The 22,037-nt window shown below is 52.6% G+C and overlaps 1 protein-coding gene across 1 annotated transcript in view; it reads left to right on the top strand.

Annotated features, from left to right (window-relative positions):
* Positions 1 to 13,551: 13,551 nt before the first annotated feature.
* The window catches only part of NPTN (neuroplastin), a 42,066-nt gene continuing 33,580 nt past the window's right edge, over positions 13,552 to 22,037 (top strand). Inside the window, exon 1 of the mRNA XM_059858432.1 lies at positions 13,552 to 14,143. Within this exon, the coding sequence (XP_059714415.1) occupies positions 13,552 to 14,143 (592 nt within the window). The remainder of the gene's footprint in view (positions 14,144 to 22,037) is intronic.

The following is a 22,037-nucleotide window of genomic DNA, read 5'->3' on the forward strand; positions in this document are numbered from 1 at the left end:
TTGCTGAGTCACAGGAATTGAACCAGGAGTCCTCACTCTGGTCCTCCAGGCCTGCTTATCTCTCTGTGACCCCACAGGCTAGTTTCCCTAACCCTTACAATTGGTCAGTTTTCAATCCTCCCTAACCCTATAAAAGAGGCTGTCTTGGCCCATTCCTTTAGAAGAGCTGCATTCAGACCCTTTGCAAGACCCTCAGAATAAACCATTGTGGAACCCTTGGTTGCCTTCTCCTCTCTCTTTCCTCTGCCTTCCAGAAGCCACGGCCAGCCACAGCCCCTACGAGCAAGCTAAGAGCTGAAATCATAAAAGAGCTGATTTTCACTGAGAGCTGACAATCACTGAGCTTGCTAGGGGTCACGGCTGTGCCGCAGTCTGGCCTAGGACACCCCAGCCTCCAGAGGGCTGAGGTATCCAGCCTTGAGCCTGCTTGCCTGGGGCACTTACCCTACGAGGGATCAGCTATCCGGCTAAGAAGCTGGCCCCGGTGGCTTCATGTTATTTTACAGTCACCAGTGAGGGACCTGCCATGCCCAGGGGAGCCAGTGCCACCTGGCACAGGGTGAGGACGAAGGGCCGAGGCTGCTCCACCAAGGAGCTGCACGGACCTGGAGGCTTCACCCCACACTCTGATTGACCTGGAGTTGGTAAATAAAAATCCTAAAGCAGGGCTGCCCTGAGCGGCTGTGGCTGCCCTGGCAGTGCCAAGGCCAGGCTGGGCAGGGCTGGGAGCACCCTGGGACAGCGGGAGGTGGCCCTGCCCGGGCAGGATGGGGTTAAGGTCCCTGTGGGGTTCTGTGATCCCAGGGGCTGAGGGCCATCCCGAGATCCTCTGGAGATCTGCTCTTGGCTCCTGCCCAGGAGGTGCCACCAGCATCACACAGGGCCTGGCAGAGCGCTCCGTGTGCTGTGAGGGATGCAGAGGTACATCCTGCTGTGCACGGACACACAGACACAGGGACACACAGGGACACACGGCCCTGTCCACACTGCACCCCACTGCTCCAGAGGTACATCCTGCTGTGCACAGACACACAGACACAGGGACACACAGGGACACACGGCCCTGTCCACACTGCACCCCACTGCTCCAGAGGTACATCCTGCTGTGCACGGACACATGGACACAGGGACACACAGGGACACACGGCCCTGTCCACACTGCACCCCACTGCTCCAGAGGTACATCCTGCTGTGCACGGACACATGGACACAGGGACACACAGGGACACACGGCCCTGTCCACACTGCACCCCACTGCTCCAGAGGTACATCCTGCTGTGCACGGACACACAGACACAGGGACACACAGGGACACACGGCCCTGTCCACACTGCACCCCACTGCTCCAGAGGTACATCCTGCTGTGCACGGACACACAGACACAGGGACACACAGGGACACACGGCCCTGTCCACACTGCACCCCACTGCTCCAGAGGTACATCCTGCTGTGCACGGACACACAGACACAGGGACACACAGGGACACACGGCCCTGTCCACACTGCACCCCACTGCTCCAGAGGTACATCCTGCTGTGCACGGACACATGGACACAGGGACACACAGGGACACAGGGCCCTGTCCACACTGCACCCCACTGCTCCAGAGGTACATCCTGCTGTGCACGGACACATGGACACAGGGACACACAGGGACACATGGCCCTGTCCACACTGCACCCCACTGATCCAGAGGTACATCCTGCTGTGCACGGACACATGGACACAGACACACGGACACACTGCCCTGTCCTGCCCTGCATCTCAGTGCTCCAGAGGCACATCCTGCTGCACACAGACACACGGACACAGGGACACACAGACACACTGCCCCGCTGCCCCAGAGGCACATCCTGCTGCCAGGCTGCCATGGACATACAGACACACAGACACATGGATGCATGGACACACAGACACATGGACACATGGACACATGGACACATGGACACAAAGACACACTGCCCCCCACTGCCCCAGAGGCACATCCTGCTGCCAGGCTGCACATGGACACATGGACACACAGACACATGGACACAGACACATGGACACACTGCCCTGTCCTGCCCTGCACCCCACAGTCCCAGGGGCACATCCTGCTGCCAGGCTGCCATGGACATACAGACACACAGACACACGGACACACTGCCCTGTCCCACGTGCACCCCACTGCCCCAGAGGCACATCCTGCTGCGCACGGACACACGGACACACGGACAAACAGCCACATGCCCAAAGCCCAGGCTCCTGTGAGTGTCCCTGCAGTGGGACACCGCCCCTCTCCCTGTCCAGCCCAATTTCCCACCAAACCCTGGAGTGGGAAAGGTGCTGGAAGCTGAGGGTTCCCAGCAGGGAGGTCAGCCGGAGCCAGGCAGGCAGTGCTGCTCCAGCCCAGCCCCCCCCGTGGCTGTCCCGGTCACCCCAGCGGTGGGAAAGGGCTGATCCCACGGGAAGGGAGCCTGGGATGGAATAACCCCGTGCTGCTGCTCGTGGAGCAGCTGACTGTGAGCACACAGCATTGCCAGGCTCGCTTATTTTTGGAGCCCGCCCCGTGGCACACAGCATGGAGCTTTTTTCCAAGAAAAGCCCTTCCCAAAGTGGCTTCTCCACCTCAGCAGCATCCTCCTCCTCATTCCCCTTCCTCTGAGGCAGCTGCCAGCATGGAAGGAAGAATGGGAAAAGCACGTTCACTCTCCTGTGAACATGTAAAAAGTTTAATAAAGGACAGAAGGAGACAAGGACCACAGAGCAAAGATTATTATGGCATCAGCCAAGAGCACCCTGTTATCTTCAGGGATACCTCTTAAATATATTTTAATTCCATCAGCCTGTAACATTTTAAATGTTCACAGGAGAGTGAACATGTTTTTCACAGCCACTCATCATCAGCTGGCTTCTCCAGAGCAGGGACCCACCTGGGGATGGGCCACTGTCCCCTCAGGAACACAGGGACACTCAGGGCAGCTCTCCATGGAAACACAGAGCCCAGTTAACCCTTTGTCACGGTTTGAAAAGGCAGGTGTCTGCTGAGGAAGGGAGCAGCCTCCCTTGAAATGGAAAATGTAACCCCCCTCCCTCTGAATTATTGTAATCTGGAAATTAAGGGGCTCTCAGGGAAAGATGTGGGAGTAGGAATAACAGTTATTAGGGAAAAATAAAATAAAATAAAAAATTGCAATATAAATAATATAAAACAACCCACTGAGAGAGTGAGAACAGGAGCTGACCCCCTGTGTGTCAGGGTGGTGGCACAGCTCCATCCCAGGGTGGCTCAGGGTGGTGGCACAGTCCCATCCCAGGGGGGCTCAGGGTGGTGGCACAGTCCCATCCCAGGGGGGCTCAGGGTGGTGGCACAGCCCCATCCCAGGGGGGCTCAGGGTGGTGGCACAGTCCCATCCCAGGGGGGCTCAGGGTGGTGGCACAGTCCCATCCCAGGGGGGCTCAGCCCTCCTGCAGTGCCAGCTGTGGTTCTGCTGGAGCAGGGATCCTGCACAAGGGGGGAGTTTTCCTCTGCAGCTCCAGGGCTGCTGGAGATGGGCCTGCTCTCCTCTGGGAATGCAGGGCAGGAGAAAGCTGCTCCTCTGGGAATGCAGTGGGCAAAGGCTGCTGGGCTGTTCCCAGGGCAGATTGGATCCAGGTAGGAATGCTTGGCTCCTCCCCTGGGCGGAGCATCTCCCCATGGGATGGTGGGATTTGATCAGCCACGCAGGGACACTCCCTAGCCCATGAACAGAAGATAATTAATAATTAATGATTCATTAGCAGCAGAGATCTCCTGGAGGGAGGATTGGCTGTGGGAGAGATAAAGAAAATTGCCCAAAGAGCAGAAGAGAACTGCCCACCTCTGACAGATGTCAAGAGAATACACACCCCAGCCACATCTTGCATTTTCCAAGCAGGGCAGCTGTCCATGGAGACACAGAGCCTTTTCTAACCTTTACACTCTGCTTGTTTGCTCAAACAGAGCCCTGAGAAGGGCAGGTGTCAGCAAAGCCTGGAATAACCTCTGCACCCAGCACCAGCAGGGTTTGCCCAAAGTTTGGAAGTCATTCCCATGATCTCTGGATTATAAATAACAAATATCAGTATTAGCTTTTGCATTTATCTATCAGCTTTTGCAAGTTATTATTGATCACAAGAATCCTGTTATGGTACAGTTTTTATAGTAATTACTGCCTTTGATAGAGTACAATCTGTCAGTTTATGTATACACTGAATAGCTTTTATAAATAGTAGTATAGTATATATTTTAGACCGTAGCATAATAAAGACTGTAAAATGTTAAAATGCTTTTTCATGTAACTAACTCAGAAAATAGTGTAAAATAATTAGGTGATTTCCCAGATTCGAGGACTATCTTATCTGAAAGACAAGATAAATGAAACAGAAACCAGAGCACCAAAAAAAAGGAAGAATTTATTTGTCCTCGTTATCAGGGAGTGAAAATACATCAGGATGGAACCACAAGAAGAAATAAAATATATTGGTTTATACTGGCATGAAGACAACTCAAAGGTTAAAACCAATCAAAACATCTAAATTCAAAGAAATGTCTGGATATGTAAAAATCCTTATGAATATGCATATACTCCCTGTAATTTAACAATATATAGAGACCATGGTTTAAATTACCCATGCGCTTTCGGAAAATAGTCAACCACCCCAGTGCTGCATTTTATCCCTTTTATCCCCTAATAAACTTTTCAAAATTCTAAAACATGCACTTTGTTTTTCACATCAGGGAGCAGCAGCAGGGGCTGGATCCCCGGGATGGGGACAGAGGGTGAAGCTGCTCCTCTCCTGCACAGCCCCAGCTCCACACCCACCCCAGCTTTGGAGAGGCAAAGCTGCTCCAGGGATGACATTTCCAGCCCTGCTGCCACTCCCCAGCCTTTCCCAGCCCTGCCTCTCACTCCTGGCCAGCCCAGAGCTGCTTTTTGTCCCCCCCAGGAACAGCCTCTCCCTGCAGGGTCCCTTTCACAGACAATCCTTTGCTCTTTTTGAGCATTTCCTTATCCAATTTTTCAGGCTTGTGTTGAAAGATTTAGCTGGGGTGTGTATTCTCTTGACATCTGTTAGAGGTGGGCAGTTCTCTTCTGCTCTTTGGGCAATTTTCTTTATCTCTCCCACAGCCAATCCTCCCTCCAGGAGATCTCTGCTGCTAATGAATCATTAATTATTAATTATCTTCTGTTCATGGGCTAGGGAGTGTCCCTGCGTGGCTGATCAAATCCCACCATCCCATGGGGAGATGCTCCGCCCAGGGGAGGAGCCAAGCATTCCTACCTGGATCCAATCTGCCCTGGGAACAGCCCAGCAGCCTTTGCCCACTGCATTCCCAGAGGAGCAGCTTTCTCCTGCCCTGCATTCCCAGAGGAGAGCAGGCCCATCTCCAGCAGCCCTGGAGCTGCAGAGGAAAACTCCCCCCTTGTGCAGGATCCCTGCTCCAGCAGAACCACAGCTGGCACTGCAGGAGGGCTGAGCCCCCCTGGGATGGGACTGTGCCACCACCCTGAGCCCCCCTGGGATGGGACTGTGCCACCACCCTGAGCCCCCCTGGGATGGGACTGTGCCACCACCCTGAGCCCCCCTGGGATGGGACTGTGCCACCACCCTGAGCCCCCCTGGGATGGGACTGGGCCACCTCCCTGACACACGGGGGGTCAGCTCCTGTTCTCACTCTCTCAGTGGGTTGTTTTATATTATTTATATTGCAATTTAAAAAAAAAATATTTTTCCCTAATAACTGTTATTCCTACTCCCACATCTTTCCCTGAGAGCCCCTTAATTTCCAGATTACAATAATTCAGAGGGAGGGGGGTTACATTTTCCATTTCAAGGGAGGCTGCTCCCTTCCTCAGCAGACACCTGCCTTTTCAAACCAAGACAATCATTTTTCCCCCAAATTTATTACTTTTTCCCCTTAGTTCTGCTTTCTAAAAGCACATGGGAAGGTTTCAGCCTTTCCACTGAGGCTGTTTCGTTCCTGCACTTGTGCTTCCCTAAAAGTGTAATTCAAACAACTTTAATTGTACATTATTTTCTCTCTGAATTGCCCCCGGGGATAATTTATCTTCTTTTATTGTAGCTGGAGGGAGTACAATCTTATCTTTCAGCTCCAGCAAGGCTGACAATTTCCTATCTTCTGATGCTTCTGCTCTTCACTATGTCGGGGCTTTGTTAGAGAGTTGATTAAAGCAAAATTGCTTTTTTTTTTTTAACTGCAATTTTGCTGCAATCTAACCTAGAAATGCCCAAAGAATCACAGTCATCTTTCACAATGCTCCTGTGTTCCCTGCTATAAAAGTCTCTCCTGCCCAGGCTGGAGAATTCAGCACCAGCTGTAATGTTTGCCATCAATTAAAGCTCCCCTCCTGTCACTCCTTGGAGCTTTAGGAGGTGAAATAGTTGGGATATTCAGCCCACTCTGGTCACTCACTCTTGTTCATTTTCTCCTGTTGATAAAAAAACCCTTCTCTTCCTAAATTGCTTTTCTTTTACTGAGTGCATCCAGCTCTTACCAATCCTCTGCACTGCAATTTCCTCAGCTTGTTTCTCAGGAGCCTGAAGGCCAAACATCGTCCCCAGTGCACACTAAAATCCCCAATTCTCCCAATTTCACCCATTTCCAGCCCTCAGTGGGGCACAGAACTGTGGAATAGCCCGAGTTGGAAGGATCAGCAATCCCAACTGCTGGCCCTGCACAGGACACCCCAAAATGTGGCACCTAGCCCTAACCCTGACTCCCCTTTTGGGGGTTCTAACAATGATTTTGGGCTGGCCTAGGTGACTTTGGGGTTTTGGTAACCCCCAGCTAGTGGGAGAAAGCTATGGGACCTGGGTTGTGCATCACACCTCAGTCCTGGGACAGTTTGCACCCCACCTGTGTCCTTGCAGACCCCAACATGATGAAAATGGCCTTTTCCTGGGCTGGAAGCCCAAATTAGGCCGGATTCAGCACATTCCAGCTCAAACTAAGAACAGCTCCCTGGGGTTGAGCCTACATGGAGCAACAGAAGAGGGTGGGTGGTAGGTGGGGGTCCCAGGTAAAGCTGCTCCAGGCCATTAAAATCCATCAGTGCCCCCCTGTCTGGGTCCTGCTCTTTCTCATCGCTGGGGTTTATGTTGGGTGTCACCCTCCCGAGGGAGGAGGGAGCCTCAGGTTTCATTAAATCACTTTAATTGCATCACTGGCCGAAGTGAATGTGCCCCAGGGCAGCAGAGAACGCCGATCAGAGCGAGCCATTAGGGTCAGCACCACCCCTGGCTAATGCGGGGCTAGGAAAATGATATTTATCATTTCCAAGGCCAGCTGATAGCGCTCATTTGGGTTTAGCTGCTGAGGGATGAGCTGCAGGGCTGGGGGAAATAAACACCCCCCACAAGGGATGTGAGAAGCAGCACGGTGCTGCTGCTGCCAGCTCGGCAGTGACCTCCTGGCTGTCCCCTCCTTCACTGCCACACTGATCGCAGCTCATTGTCTTCATTTCATGTTAATCACTGCTCTTTAGGCTGATGGATTATCGGCCTTTCTGCCTGGCTGCTTCTCGCCCTGCGGCGGCTGGGGCCGCTCAGCTGCCACTGCTGCACAGATCCCATCGATGGCTGGGACACGGAGCTGCCCTGGGCACCCCACAGTGACCCCCTGGGGACACACGCTGTGTGGGACAGGAGCCAGGAGGACATCCTGGTGCTCAGTGATGGCAGTGACGGCACAGCTCACACATCAATGGCTGGGACACGGAGCTGCCCCAGTCCCCAAAGCAGCCCTGGGCACCCCAGAGTGACCCTTGGGGACATACACCGTATGGGACAGGAGCCAGGAGGGAATGATGCCCTGTGATGGCCATTACAGCACAGCTCCTAGGGAGCTGTCTTGTGCAGCATGTGGGGACTCCTGGCTGCTCTCCTTCCCTACCAGCCACGGCACCGTCCCTTCCCTTCCCTTCCCTTCCCTTCCCTTCCCTTCCCTTCCCTTCCCTTCCCTTCCCTTCCCTTCCCTTCCCTTCCCTTCCCTTCCCTTCCCTTCCCTTCCCTTCCCTTCCCTTCCCTTCCCTTCCCTTCCCTTCCCTTCCCTTCCCTTCCCTTCCCTTCCCTTCCCTTCCCTTCCCTTCCCTTCCCTTCCCTTCCCTTCCCTTCCCTTCCCTTCCCGCTGCCCCACAAGGGCACCCCATGCCCAAAGCCACACCCCAGGCCGCTAAAACTCCACGGGAGCAGCCCGAGTGTCCCGTGGGGAACCCCCCAGGACACGGGGCTGTCCCTGAAGCCACCACAAGAGCCCAAATCCCTGCTATTTTTGGAGAGCCCAGCTGCAGGCAGTGCCCAGCCTGGCTGGAGCCAGCCCTGTGCTAATCCAGGGGTGCCACCTGCCGTCTGCTCCTGCCGGATCAGCCACATCCTGAAAATTCCTCCAGATGTTCCAAGTTTTCTCCCCCTGTGACTTCCTGGAGACCCTCACTGGCACTCAGGAGTAAGCTGGGGTGTAGCAAAGCTGCCTGTGGCTGAGAGGAGCTGCTCCCAACAAAAGCTATCCCTTCCCTCAGGGTAATAATGAGGTCAGGGAACAGCTGAGTTATTGGACCCCATTCCCTAAAAAATTGGATGGAGAAAAACATTACAGTGTGGCTGAGCTGGGTGAAGAATTTGCAATGGAGACAAATCATTTTGGGCTGGGTCGGAGAGGAGGGAAAGCAGTTTGATTTGTGTCCCTCTTGTTCCTTCCCTGCAGAAAATAAGGTCAGGAGAACTCCAGCTCTCTGTCCTAACAGCTGATCTCAGCCCTGCTGAGATTCCTCCCCGTGTGTGCATTCCAAACCAGGCTGCCCCAAATTACCCGTTGTTTGTTTTGCACGGAAAGCCATTTCTGCTGGGAGGAAAGCACGGGGTGGCTCCGGCCTGACAGCTGCCCACAGGAGATAGGAGCACGGGAGCTGGCTGGGAATAGGAATAACCTACGGGACTGGGAAGTGGCAATTCAGCTTCCTGCTGAGGCAAAAAAAAAAAAAAAAAAAAAAAAAAAAAAAAAAAAAAAAAAAAAAATAAAAAGAAAAAAGATTTTTTTAATGACTAACCTGAGTTCGTTAATTTGTTTGTTTGTGCCATTCCTCTCATTTTGTTTTTTGTTTTTGTTTGGTCTTTTTTTAGCAGCTTTGCCTTTGACTCTTTTCCCTCAGAACCCGTCACTGTGTGATTTTACAAGCTCTCCCTTCCCTCATTTCTCAGAGCACGGGGGTTTTTTTCAGTTTAATTTTTTTCCTGGCTGTTTGGGATGAGAACTGAAGGGCTCCCCTGTGCAGCAGGGTGTGAATGAGGCCTCTGCGGAGCCTCACCCCGATGTTATCTGTCGGGGTTAATGTCGTTCTCCAGCTGCCATTGTGCCTCTGGGGAGATGAATAGCCCTGAATCAGGTCGCAGTTACCTCTTGGGATCGCTGTTTTCCTGGCAAGCGGCCCTGTGGGAGCATTATCTGATGTTATCCAGGGTTTCTCAGCCCTGAGAGCAGCTGCAAAAGAGGAGTTTTGTGGTGGACTCTGTTTAGTGCTCCGCCCTGGCCCAGAATACATTCAAAAGAAGGTGAGTCCATGTGAGGCAAAGCAAAGAAATTCTTCCCTGTGACGGTGGGGATGGAATGAGGATCTGGGATGGAATTCCCAGAGCAGCTGTGGCTGCCCCTGGATCTCTAGGAGTGTCCCAGGCCAGGCTTAATGGGCTTGGAGCAGCCTAACCGTGGTCCTTGGAGGTCCCTAACCGTGGCAGGGGGTGGAGTGGGATGATCCTTGAAACACTTTCCACCCCAAGCCATCCTGTGAAAGCTTTCAAGTGCCAAAGCACATCACCAAACACATCGGAATCACAGGGATCTCTCAAACACTCACAGGTGCAAGAAGACGAGCTCCAAATTCCCCCAGAAAATAAGGATGATGCCTCTTTGCTGCTCTCTCAGAACTGAAAACTCTCCTGAATTTCCTGCTGATTATGGGGTTTTTTTGCTTCCTCTTTGTTTGTCTGGCTTCCAAGATTTTCTGTCTTCCTCGTTCTGAAGGAATAAGCGGAGAATAATCAAAAATTGAAGCCCCCCAGCCCCCAGGTGAAAATATGGGTTTTACTTGAAGGGAAAACACAGGGATTGGGAAACTTTGCAGAAACCTGAGTTTTCTCTGGCATTTCTGAGGCCAGGAATCACCATGCCCACACCAGGCAAACACATCACCCTGCTCAGTCAGGCTCCATCTGCTGGAATCCCAGGGTTTTCCTCACTACTGAGCCACGCTGGTGGATCTAGGGCTGGCAAATCCCCTTTTCCTGCAGAACTCCAGTTGGAAGAGGATTCCCTCACCCATGGAACAACAAGAGGGGTTTTTTGGCCACAGTTGGTATGGCTGCATACCTGAGTGCTTTGTTATAAATTTTAGGGATTTCTAGGAACTCTGCTCCAAGAGACTTGGGATCAGACCCATGAGGACATCTCCTGGCCATGGGAACTTTCTGCTCTGGTTTCTTGTGCTGTGTGATCACAAATCCATGGCTCAGCCCTGTGCAGAGCCTTCCTTCCCTGCCTGGGGAACAACCCCCAGTGGAGACCTTCCAGGGATGCTCCAGGTGACAGCAGGGCAGAACCAGAGGAACACAAGTGACAGCTGAGTTATGCAACTGTGGAGAGAAACTCCAAGCTGGTGACAGAGGGGGGGGGAAAATTCCTTCTGCTAAGTTGGGCTGGGGCCTGTGGCAGAGTGAGTCACCCCGAGCTGCCATGGTTACGGAGCAAGGATTGCTGAGCAGATCCAGAGCCTGCTCCCAGCGCTCACTCCTTCCAAACTTGGAAAACAGGCACTGGAGGTAAGGCCTAGTGGAGAGTGGGTGTCTGCAAGGAGCAGAGTTACAGCAAAATCCTGGGAAAACAGAGTGCCAAGAGCAGTGTGAGGGGCAGCGCTGGGTAAAAGTGGATTTCTGGGTCTCTGTTCCCCTTTCTGCCTGGTTTGCAAGGGCTGCTGTCGGGATTGTTCCACACAGGGGGGAAAAAAAGAGGATGTTTCCACACCACAGTGAGAAAAAGCAGAGTAGTGTCACACAGATGAATCAGCTGGCAACAACAGTGAGTCATGGAAATGCACAGTGGAAATTCTCCAGCGCAGTGGAATCTCTGAGGCACATCCAAACTGGCATCCCTGGGGAGCCAGGGGCAGCCAGGATGATGTGGAGCACCAGCTCATGGCCAAAAAAGTGCTGCTCCTCACGTGTGACCTCGCCCCTGCCATCCTCCCCCAAGGCTTGAAGCGCCCAGGCAGGGATTTCAGCAGGGTTTCATGGAAAAGGTGTGCCTGATTCTTGCTTTCAGTGAGTCACAGCAGCAGTAAAAGGAGGTGGTGGAGTCTGTTTGCTGATGATCAGCTGACACTGGAGAAGGAGGAGGGAAACAAAGTCAAGAATCCAGGGCAGTTTGGGATGTCACCACCCATTATTGCCCAGCCCACCCCACTACAGGCACGCTGGTGATGCAGGGCTCTGCAAAAAGCTGAAAATCTGATCGGGAGGATTCTCTGCTGTTTTTCCCCCAGTCTCATTCTCTGCTGGTCTGTCCCATGATCTCCTACCAGCCTCCTATCTCCCCACCATCAGCTGGGCTCACAGGCACAGAACAAAGCAAAAGCAACCAGCAAATCTGACCTGGCATCTGTGATTTATGACAGGAAAATAGAGAAAAGCCACCCAAAGCTCACCAACAGCCAATTTCCAGTGTGCCTGGCTTGTCCAGTCATCCATGAGAGAGTTTTTGTGCTCTTTGCCCACAATTCCACTGCTAACGTGGAGCAAACACCTTTGCTCCACGCGGCCTCGGTTTCCTAGTTGTGCAAAAATGACATGGCCCTTGAAAAATCTTTTGTGTGGAAGCATAGAAGTGATGGCTGGAATGGTGTTTAAAATTATACCAGTGTTTTGTGGGTGCCTGGACTTAAGCTGAACAATTTGGGGTGGAATTGGGTTCTTCTGACACAGTAGCCCCTGCAGAACGGCACAGAAACTCCGAAAGTGCATATGAACAGAGCCAAGTACCAGCTCTTGCCTTGTACTCACCTGTGTTTTAAGCCTGAGAAGAACAGAAGTGAGGAGAGGTGTGGTGCTTCTCACATCCCAGGCAGAGGGGCTCCGCCATGGCGGCCCTGAGGGGAGGCTGCCTCAGGTGGGCTCCGCCATGGTGGCCTTGAGGGGATGGATCCCTCAGGCAGGCTCTGCCATGGCAGCCCTGAGGGGAGGCTGCCTCAGGTGGGCTCCGCCATGGCGGCCCTGAGGGGAGGCTGCCTCAGGTGGGCTCCGCCATGGTGGCTCTGAGGGGATGGATCCCTCAGGCGGGCTCTGTCATGGCAGCCCTGAGGGGAGGCTGCCTCAGGTGGGCTCCGCCATGGCGGCCCTGAGGGGATGGATCCCTCAGGTGGGCTCCGCCATGGCGGCCCTGAGGGGAGGCTGCCTCAGGTGGGCTCCGCCATGGTGGCTCTGAGGGGATGGATCCCTCAGGCGGGCTCCGCCATGGTGGCCCTGAGGGGAGGCTGCCTCAGGTGGGCTCCGCCATGGCGGCCCTTAGGGGAGGCTGCCTCAGGCGGGCTCCACCATGGTGACCCTGAAGGGATGGATCACTCAGGCGGGCTCTGCCATGGTGGCCCTGAGGGGATGGATCCCCCAGGCAGGCTCCGCCATGGTGGCCCTGAGGGGAGGCTGCTACAGGTGGGCTCCGCCATGGCGGCCCTGAGGGAATGGATCCATCAGGCAGGCTCTACCCTGGCGGCCTTGAGGGGAGGCTGCCTCAGGCAGGCTCTGCCATGGTGCCATCCATGCCCCTGAGGGGATGGATCCCTCAGGTCATCTATGCCATGGTGTCTCTGAGGGGACAGACTCCTCAGGTGGGCTCTGCCATGGTGCCGGCAGGGATTGATCCCTCAGGAGGGCTCTGCCATCTTGCCCTCAGTGGCCCTGAGGGGAGGATGCCTCAGCCAGGCTTCAACATGGTGCCCACATGGATGGATGCCTCAGGCTGCACCCTGCCATGCCACCATGCCCTCAGTGCCCCTGAGGGGATGGAATCCTCAAGCAGGTTCTGCCATGGTGTCTCTGAGGGGATGGATTCCTCAGGCAGGTTCTGCCATGGTGTTTCTGAGGGGAAGTATTCCTCAGGAGGGCTCTGCCATGGTGTCCCAGAGTAGGGGCTCCACCAGGCTGCCCTCAGAAGGATCTCTGCCATCACACCCTCAGTGCCCCTATGGGAAGAGATCCTTCAGAGCTCCACCATAGTGTGCCTAAGGGGACATATTGCTGAGGAAGGGCTCCACCATGGCACCCTCAGTGCCCCTGAGGGGACAGATTCCATCAGCTCCGCCATGGTGTCCATGAGGTGACAGATCCCTGAAGAGGGATTGCACTCTCCGCACCCTCAGTGCCCCTGAGGGGACAGATCCCTCAGGCGGGCTCTGCCATGGTGTCTCTGAGGGGACAGATCCCTGAGAAGGCGCTACGCCATCCCACTCTCAATGCTCCTGGCGTGAAGTGCTTCAGGTGAGTTCCAAAATGGTAAATCTGAAGGGACGTTTTCCTCAGGCGGGCGGCTACGCCGTGGAAACCCTGAAGGGACGGTTCCCTCAGGCGGGCTCCGCCATTGCGCCCGAGGAACGGCAGAAAGGGCTTCATACGGCCTCCGTCATGGCACTCCGAGGGCAGGGCACAAAGGGCAGGGGGCAGCTCCCCGCCGCTAGCTCGAGAGTTCGGCAAGGAGGAGAAGCCCCGGCAGGGGACAGGCCGGCGCTGAACGGACGGGGCCGAACAGGGCCAACATGGCGGCGAGGGGCGGGCAAAATGGGCGCTGTCGCCGCCTCCCCGCCTCGCCCGTCCCGTCTCGTCCCCTCCCCGGCGGCGTCGCCCCCCGCCCCCGGCGGATCTCGCGAGAGCGGGCGCTGCGCTGCGGTAGGAGGTCGGCGGAGAAGGACGGACGGAGCCGCCGCCGCTCCCGCCGCCGCCGCCTCAACCTCCTCGCCTTCCTCCTCCTCCTCTTCCTCCTGCCCCTGCCTCAGGAAGATGCCGCGCTCCGGGCCGCTCCCCGCCGCCTTCTCGCTCCTGCTGGCGACGGCCGCGCTGCTGCCGGGACCCGCCGCGGCGCAGAACGGTGAGGGAGGGCGGCGGCGGCGGGGGGAGCGGGGGGGGGGGGCGCGTTGCTATGGCGGCGGGTGCGCTGTGGGCAACCCCGCGGGTGGGGGGCGAGCCCGGGTCTGGGGGGAATCCCTGGTGATTTGGGGCCCCTCAAGTGAATGGGGAAGGAGGAGAAAAGGGGGGGGGGACAAGCTCGCCCCCCCCCCCCCCCCCCCTCCGGCTCCTCCTGAGGCGCCTGGTGCCGCCGGTAAAATGGAACATCTCCTCATCTCCTCCCGCCTACTGAACCTGCATCTGCCGGGCCGCCTTAAATCATTTATAATGCAATAAAGCCCGTAGTTCCTTAGCAACTGGAGAGGTCCTTCTGATAGGAGAGTAAAAGAAGGAATTAAGGGAAAAAAAAAAAAAAAAGAAGGCAATAACCAACCCACCACACCCCAAGCCTTCTCCGTTCCTTGTAGGCTAGCGTGAGCTAAATCCAGCGCGGCTGCCTCCTCCCCGGCGAGTTCGCAGCCAAGTGCATGACAATTAGTGGCAGAGAGGAGCGGGGCCAAGAGGCTGCTCCAGCCGAGCCTCCTGCTTCAAGGAAATCCCGCAGCGCCGAGGAGAATGCCGGTGTGCTCCTGCCAGGCCGAGCAGCGCTGTGCGCTCCTGTGCGGCATCATGGTCAGCGCTGCCCGGGCCTGGAGAGCCGGCAAGGGCAGGGAGCTCGGCCTGCGGGAGGATCCGCTGGGAAAACGTGCCCACGAGGAAGGGCTGCCTCTCTCATGCACCAGTTCCACCCTAGGTTCATCTTTTCAGCCTCCTGTCTCTCTCCTTCCTTTCTGCTCTGCAGATAATATTCAGTCTTAGAGTTTTCTGACTCTCGAGGTGAATTTCGCCTTGGCTCTTTGCTCCAGGGGAATCCTGGAGTCACAGGAGCATGGAATCTCACAGCCTGCTTTGGGTTGGAAGGGACCTTAGAGCCCATCCCATTCCACCCCCTGCCAGGGGCAGGGATACTTCCCACCAGGCCAGCAGTAGGGCTCTCAAGGTGTTTTTACAGTGGTGTTTAGATGGGAAAAATGCCGTCCTAAAGATCCCAGGTGAGAGTTATTCCCTGAGCACGTGCAAATTTTGCTGCATGAAAGCAGCAGTGAGCCTCGTGTCTCTGCTAACCAGAGTTTTGCATCGGCCGTGAATGAAAACTCTGCAGTGAGGCAGTCTGGGAACACCCTGCTGGAGCTGTGTGGGATTTAGGGATCTGGGAACGGTGCTGGATGGGGCTGAGTTGTGGATTAAATGTGGTTCAGTGCTCCCTGTGTCACTGCTGAGTTCCCAGAGAAATTCCAGTCTTGGGAGGGCAGGAGTTAAATGGAAATGGGTCGTGTGTTCGTGCAGGGAAGGTGTCAGGTGCCAGCAGCTGGGGTGACAATCCCGAGAGGCTGCGGGACCGTGCAAACATTTGGCGTTTGGAGGTCAGCGATAAAGAGAATTCTGGGGAGAGCTTTGTCCCCACCATGGCGTGAGGGAGACTGCAGCCCCCTGGTGTGTCCTGGAAGCTGATTAATTGTTATTTTTAATGAAGTGGTGCGGGAGTTTCTGTAGTGCTGTGGGAGCTCACACAGGTGAGTGAAAATCTGCTTGGGAAGGGGTGGAGCAGCCCAAGCCAAGCGAAAGATTGAGATCTTTGTGACTTAAGGTTTATTGCTGCTCCAGTTTTAATGTGAAAAGGCCCTGCTGCAGAGGAACTGGGCTTTTTGCAGCAATTAATGGCCCATGGGGAGCTTCCTGAAACAGGACAATTCCTCTGTGGGTGGAGAACAGGTCCAGCCATTTCCTCAGCTGTGGATATTCCTTTGGAAACAGCTTCTCACCTATGGGTGTGTGCTGTGAAGGGGCAGGGGAGGATCCCAGAGGGCAGGAATTTGTTATCTTTTATTGATGTGGAGCCATCAGAGTGATGAAAGGTGAATAGTCCAAGTCAGGGTGCTGAAGGAATGGCCAGGTACCTGTTGGAACTCACCTGGAGCAGAAAATCCCCACTGGAATGCCGAGTGTTGGTGGGAAAAAAGCTTTGTTCTCCACCTCTGACAGGAGATCACTGCTGAATTCCTAGATTTTAATCAGCCCAGAATATCTGGAGTCAGGCTGACCTATGGATTTAATCTTGCTAAAACTGGGAGGAGGGGTTTGTTCTAAAAGGTTTTCTTTTTTTGGGTGGCTTTATTTTGAAAGCTTTTGCATCAACACCTTAAGATCTTAAAGTGTGGCAGGAATTGAACTTTTCCCGAATATTTTGCTGGGAAAATGATCAGTTTCTGCTCATGGCTTACATCCAGAGCAAAGTTCTGGTGGAATTGGGGGAGAGATGGGGAAGGATGAGGAGGAAGAGCTGGAAAAAGCCAGTCAGGAAGATCTGTGTTTGACCTGCACTTTCTCAGATTCTCTCAGATATTGGAGAATCATTTTAATGCTTCCAAGCATGGAGGGAAGGAAAAGGTGATTTTTCCACAATTGTTTCACCTTTGAAGTATCTTTATTTCCAAACAAGCAGCTGGAAAAACCAAAGGCTTCAGTGCAGTGATAATTCCACCCCAGAGTGGCTGGGAGTGAAAGGTGATTTATTGTCTAAAATTGCTGCTTGGGCTGCTCCAGTCTGGGAAACCTGCAGTGGTTTTTTAGCTCACCAAGACAGGAGTTGGAGTGGGAGCAAACTGGCGAGTTCTGCCCTAAAGTGCAGAGAATTCTTCACCCTAAAATTGCTTGGGTTGTTCTGAGCTGGATGTGAGGGAAAATCCAATTAATTCAGGTGGTGCTTGTTTAGTTCATCCTCTGCAGGGATGGAGAAGGAACCAGCTGGCTAAAACCAGAATATGGATTTTCTGTTGGCAGAAACCAGCATAAAAGTGACCATAAAATCAGGAAAATTAGCTAAGCTAATCTGAATTCTGAAAATGAATTTCTTCTTGAAGGAGCTGGTGAAAAACTGAGCTTTTCTCCTTGTTTGTGACCACTGAACCTCATTCATTCCTCACCACCTGAGCTCTGCTGTGCCTTTTCCTGGTGCCCAGATGCATGTGAGCATTTTTGGAGCCTGAGTGTGGGCTGAGCAGCGAGGAGAACGTTCAAAGTTCTCTTCTTCTCCTCCCCACCAGTGCTTCTCTCTCTCCTCCTCCTCCTCCTCCTCCTCCAGGCAGGATCTCCCCTACTTCTGCTGCTTTATGTCCCCAGCCCAAGGTGGCTTTGTCATCCTCAGGGACCCTCGGGCCCATCATGGATTTCGTTCCATTATTTTATTTTCATTTTGGCCGTTACTGCAGCTCCTGAAATTCACACATGTGGCTCCAGTAGCGAGATTTTATTTTTGGGGTGTTTTTCTCTAATCAGGACAATTCCAGTTCCTCTAAAGTTGGGGTTTGATTAAAGCAGGAGGGGCAGCAAAGCACAGGGAGCCTCACAGCTTGGATCTGCCTTATCCTGACCCCTTTTTGCCATTTTTTCCAAAGTTTCACAGCAGAATTCTTCTTTCTGGAGGCTGGAACTAGGCTGGCTGGTGTGGGATTCCACAGCCTGATCCTCTGAATGTTTGAGGATGGGCTTTGTGTGTTCCAGCTCCTCAAAACAGGAATATTTGGGAATAAATAGTGGCTTTTCCCCAGTAAATTCCAAAATACAAACCCTGACCTCTGTAAAGCTGGAGGAGGGAGCCTGGCTGTTAAAACATGGCAAAGCTCCATCAAATCCAATATCCAATCATTCAAATAATGATAATTATCTGTGGTTTTATTTTCATGGCAATTTATTCTCACTCCAGGTTAAACGTTTGTTTGATGCCTGGTGCTGCTTTTGTTGCTGGAGATTTGCACTGAGAGACATCTTTCTAGAGGAAAAATTGATCAAAATGTCTTGTTCTGGTTTAGATAAACTAGAAAAAAAAAGTGTTTATTTTTTCTCTAATTCTTATAGGTTTGCATTCCATGTTTTAAAATCCACAGGCAGTGACTGGTGTAGCTCATTACATTTTGGGGATACTTCACAGGGGTCTTGGGGCTCTTCCACTGGTTTGGAAACCTGAAATAACTCTTATTTATTTTAAAAAAGAACTAGTTACAGCATTTGTGTCGATAGAATGGGAAAACAAGAGGTAAGGGAATATCAGAGCCTGGAAAAAAATGCACTCAACCCCAGAACTTCAGCTGGAAAAGCACATGGAATGGCAGGAGCTTGGGAAAAGTGACAGAGAAGATGTTGGAAGTGCCGAGGGGATGGGTGGAAGTGCCCAGGGAAGGCTCTTGGCAGTGCAGAGAGCTCCCAGCAGCCTGCAAGAATTCCGTGAGGGCGGACAGCAGGAGTTTGCAAAAAACAGATGCTCGGAGCATTTTTAAACCTGAGCGTGCACCAGCTTGGCTGAGCACTCCGGGGGTGATTTTTTTTTTTTTTTTTTAATTCCCCCGTGGTTTGTTGGGAAAAGCTTTGTGGTGCTTCAGCAGAGCCTGCCTCGGGTTCAGGCTGCAAATGGGGTTTGAATTGCTGTCGTTTGGAGCTGCTTGGAGTGACTGAAATGGTGCTGGAGGGGTTTAAAAGCAGCTCTGAATCACGGCTCAGCTGCTCTGGCCGTTGGCCTGGTGAAAGCTGTGCAGGTGATGGCATGTTAGGGAGCTGCTGGATGGTCAGAGGATTAGAAAATGCCTAAAATAAAGGTTTGCACCTTGGTTTTTGTCTGGTCTGCCCAAAAATGGTGCCTTGGGAAGGCTGAGCTAGAACAGGTACTAGACTGAGCTCAAGAATAAAGCAGGGATTTATTAAAATCATCTCCATGGATCCACCTTGGGCAGCACAAGAGCCCAGCCAGGGCTGCACCCAAGGTGAACCAAAATGGTCACAAAAATGGACAGCAGCTCACAGGGGCTCTCACTTTTATAACTTCTGGTCCATTTGCATATTGGAGTTAATTGTCCAGTTACAGCCCAGCCCATGCAGTCCCATCCTTGTTCTTCTCTCTTCAGTCAAAGATTGCAGCTCTCTGAGGGGTCCGTGCTCCAGGGCAGGATCAGGGATTGCAGCTCCCCATGGGATCAGGGCAGGATCAGGGATGCTGTTTGTGCTCTTGAGCCTGAGATTTGGTTCCTTTGTCCTTGGTCTCCAGCTGGAGCAGGAATTGTTGTGTGTCCCTGCTCTGTGCAGAGAGCTCACCATCCCATAATATGAAGCCCAGACCCACCCACTAGAGCAGCACAGAGTGTGAAAATAGAGAAGCTAAACCTGAGGCATCAGTCTGTGGTTCAAGCAGCAGCAAAGCCCTGTGTGTGCCCCTTCAGTGGATCACTTCAGGGTTCACCCAGAGCAGCCTTTCCAGGGAATTTCATGCTTGCAAGCAGCTGATTCACATTTCCCAGGATGGTTTGGGTCGGGAGGGACCTTAAAACTCATCCATGGGCAGGGACACCTTCCTCCTAGGCCAGGCTGCTCCTGGCCTGGGACACTTCCTAAGTAAACCTCACCCCTTTCTGAGGGGTTGGATCACACCTCAGACAAGAACAGCCTTGGATCTCTTTGCTTCCCAGCAGAGCAGGCAGGGCCCAGCTTCCCAATTCCCATAAAAACAGGGAAGAGCCATCAGGAAATCCCAGGATCCAGGGGCAGCCACAGCTTCTCTGGGAGTTCCATCCCACAGCCTCACAAGGGAGAGCTTTTCCCCCAGTATTTAACCTAAACCTGCCCTTTTTCACTTTTTAGCCATTCCCTGTGTCCTGTCCCTCCATCCCTTGTCCCCAGTCCCTCTCCAGCTCTCCTGGAGCCCCTTCATGCCCTGGCAGGGGCTCTGAGCTCTCCCTGGATCCTTCTCCTCTCCAGGTGAGCTCTCCCAGCCTGGCTCCCCTCTTGGGGCATCCAAGGAATAAATTTCATGGAGAAAAGCAATAGCTGTAAATATTGATCCCTCCAGCCTGCTGGATCGAGCAGGACAGGAATGTTTTTCAGTTTTAGCTGGAGATGGGCAGTTTGCACTGACAGACCAGCTGGGTTTCCACTTCAGGGTCTGGAACCACTTCAGGATTCCAGGGAATAAACTGCAAGTTCATGATTGGAGAGCTCATTTGGGTTTGATTTGGCCAGGGGAGCTCTGCAGCTCCTCCTCTCCTACTGCCACAGAAACTGGGAGCTGAGCACTGCAGGGGATTGGGAAAGAAATCTTTGGGAAGTATTTCCCAAATCCCAGAGCACCCAACCATCTCAGGGTTGGAACTCAGAACCTGCACTTTGGATGGCTCTTCCTTGCTTTTATGGGAATTGGGAAGCTGGGCCCTGCCTGCTCTGCTGCATTTTCCTGCTGGGAAACAAAGAAATCCAAGTCTGCTCTTTTCTGAGGTGTGATCAGAAACAGGTGGGGTTTATTTAAGGCCCAATAAAGGTAAAAAATCCCTTTACAAAGGTAAAATCCCAGTGTGTCCCAGGCACACTTCAGGGCTGGCACGAGAGTAATTCAAATTTTAATTTCTTTTATTAAAATATTTGTGATTAGATTTTTTTTTTCCCACTACAATTGACTTTTTGCTTCCAAAAGCAAAACAGAACCAGGATATTTCCCATTTCTCCCCAGTTTTGAGGGTGCTGAACCTGATAAGGGGCTGGGATAGTGATGGTTTCCTTCAGCCTTAATTTGCTGCATTTTTTTATCTGACAGGGTTTCCAGCACTTTGCTGAGCAGTTCAGAACCTGCAGCAAAGTGCTGAAAACCCTGTCAGATAAAAAATGCAACAAATTAAAGCTGTTCTCACCCTAGGCTCTGAGCTGCCTCTGGGGTCTCAGGCTCCCAAAGCTCCTATTTTTAGTAGTGATTTGGTGACCCCAATCTTGAACCATATGGAGTAAAGGAAAAAAAAAAAGGCTAAAAAAGGGAAGAAAAGTGAGGTTTGGTTTGCAGGAAGGGAATTGGTGGGAGAATGGAGCCAAAACCACAGGAGGGCACTGCCCTGGTGCTCTCCTGCTTTGGAGCCTGACAGAATGGGTTTAGAATTCCTAAAAATTTCCCAATCATGACCCTGTTGTGGTCCTTTTGCCAAGGGTAACATCTCAGAGATGGGGAGCTGCTAAATCAGGATTTTTGGGTGCTTTGTGGCATCCTGGATTTGCTTGGATGGCAGTGGAAAAGTGGAAAAAGCTCAGCAGCAAATTCTTGGGGGCTGGCAGAAAATCCCTCTGTGCTCTGCCATTCCTGTCACACTTGGATCAGTTTATCTGTGGGATAAATCCTCCAGTGCTTTTGCTGGGCTTTATTCAGGTATTTTGAGGAAAAAAAATAAAATCTTTTAAAGCTGGTGTGAAATTGCTGCACTGCTGAACTTGGTCTCTGGTTGGAGAGCACAAGGGACCCTGTGAGGGGACAGCTTTTGGCACTGGGAATAAAGCAGAATTCTTGGGTATGGAGCAGAATTCTGGGATATAAAGCAGAATTCTGGGATATAAAGCAGAATTCTTGGGTATGGAGCAGGATTCTGGGATATAAAGCAGAATTCTGGGATATAAAGCAGAATTCTTGGGTATGGAGCAGAATTCTGGGATATAAAGCAGAATTCTTGGGTATGGAGCAGAATTCTGGGATATAAAGCAGAATTCTTGGGTATGGAGCAGAATTCTGGGATATAAAGCAGAATTCTTGAGTATGGAGCAGAATTCTTGGGTATGGAGCAGGATTCTGGGATATAAAGCAGAATTCTGGGATATAAAGCAGATTTCTTGGGTATGGAGCAGAATTCTTGGGATGTAAAGCAGAATTCTTGGGTGCAGAGCAGAATTCTGGGATATAAAGCAGAATTCTTGAGTATGGAGCAGAATTCTGGGATATAAAGCAGAATTCTTGGGTGCGGAGCAGAATTCTGGGATATGAAGCAGAATTCTGGGATATAAAGCACCAGTAGAACCTTTTTACC

Source organism: Haemorhous mexicanus, chromosome 13 (assembly GCF_027477595.1).
Source record: "Haemorhous mexicanus isolate bHaeMex1 chromosome 13, bHaeMex1.pri, whole genome shotgun sequence".
NCBI lineage: Eukaryota > Metazoa > Chordata > Aves > Passeriformes > Fringillidae > Haemorhous > Haemorhous mexicanus.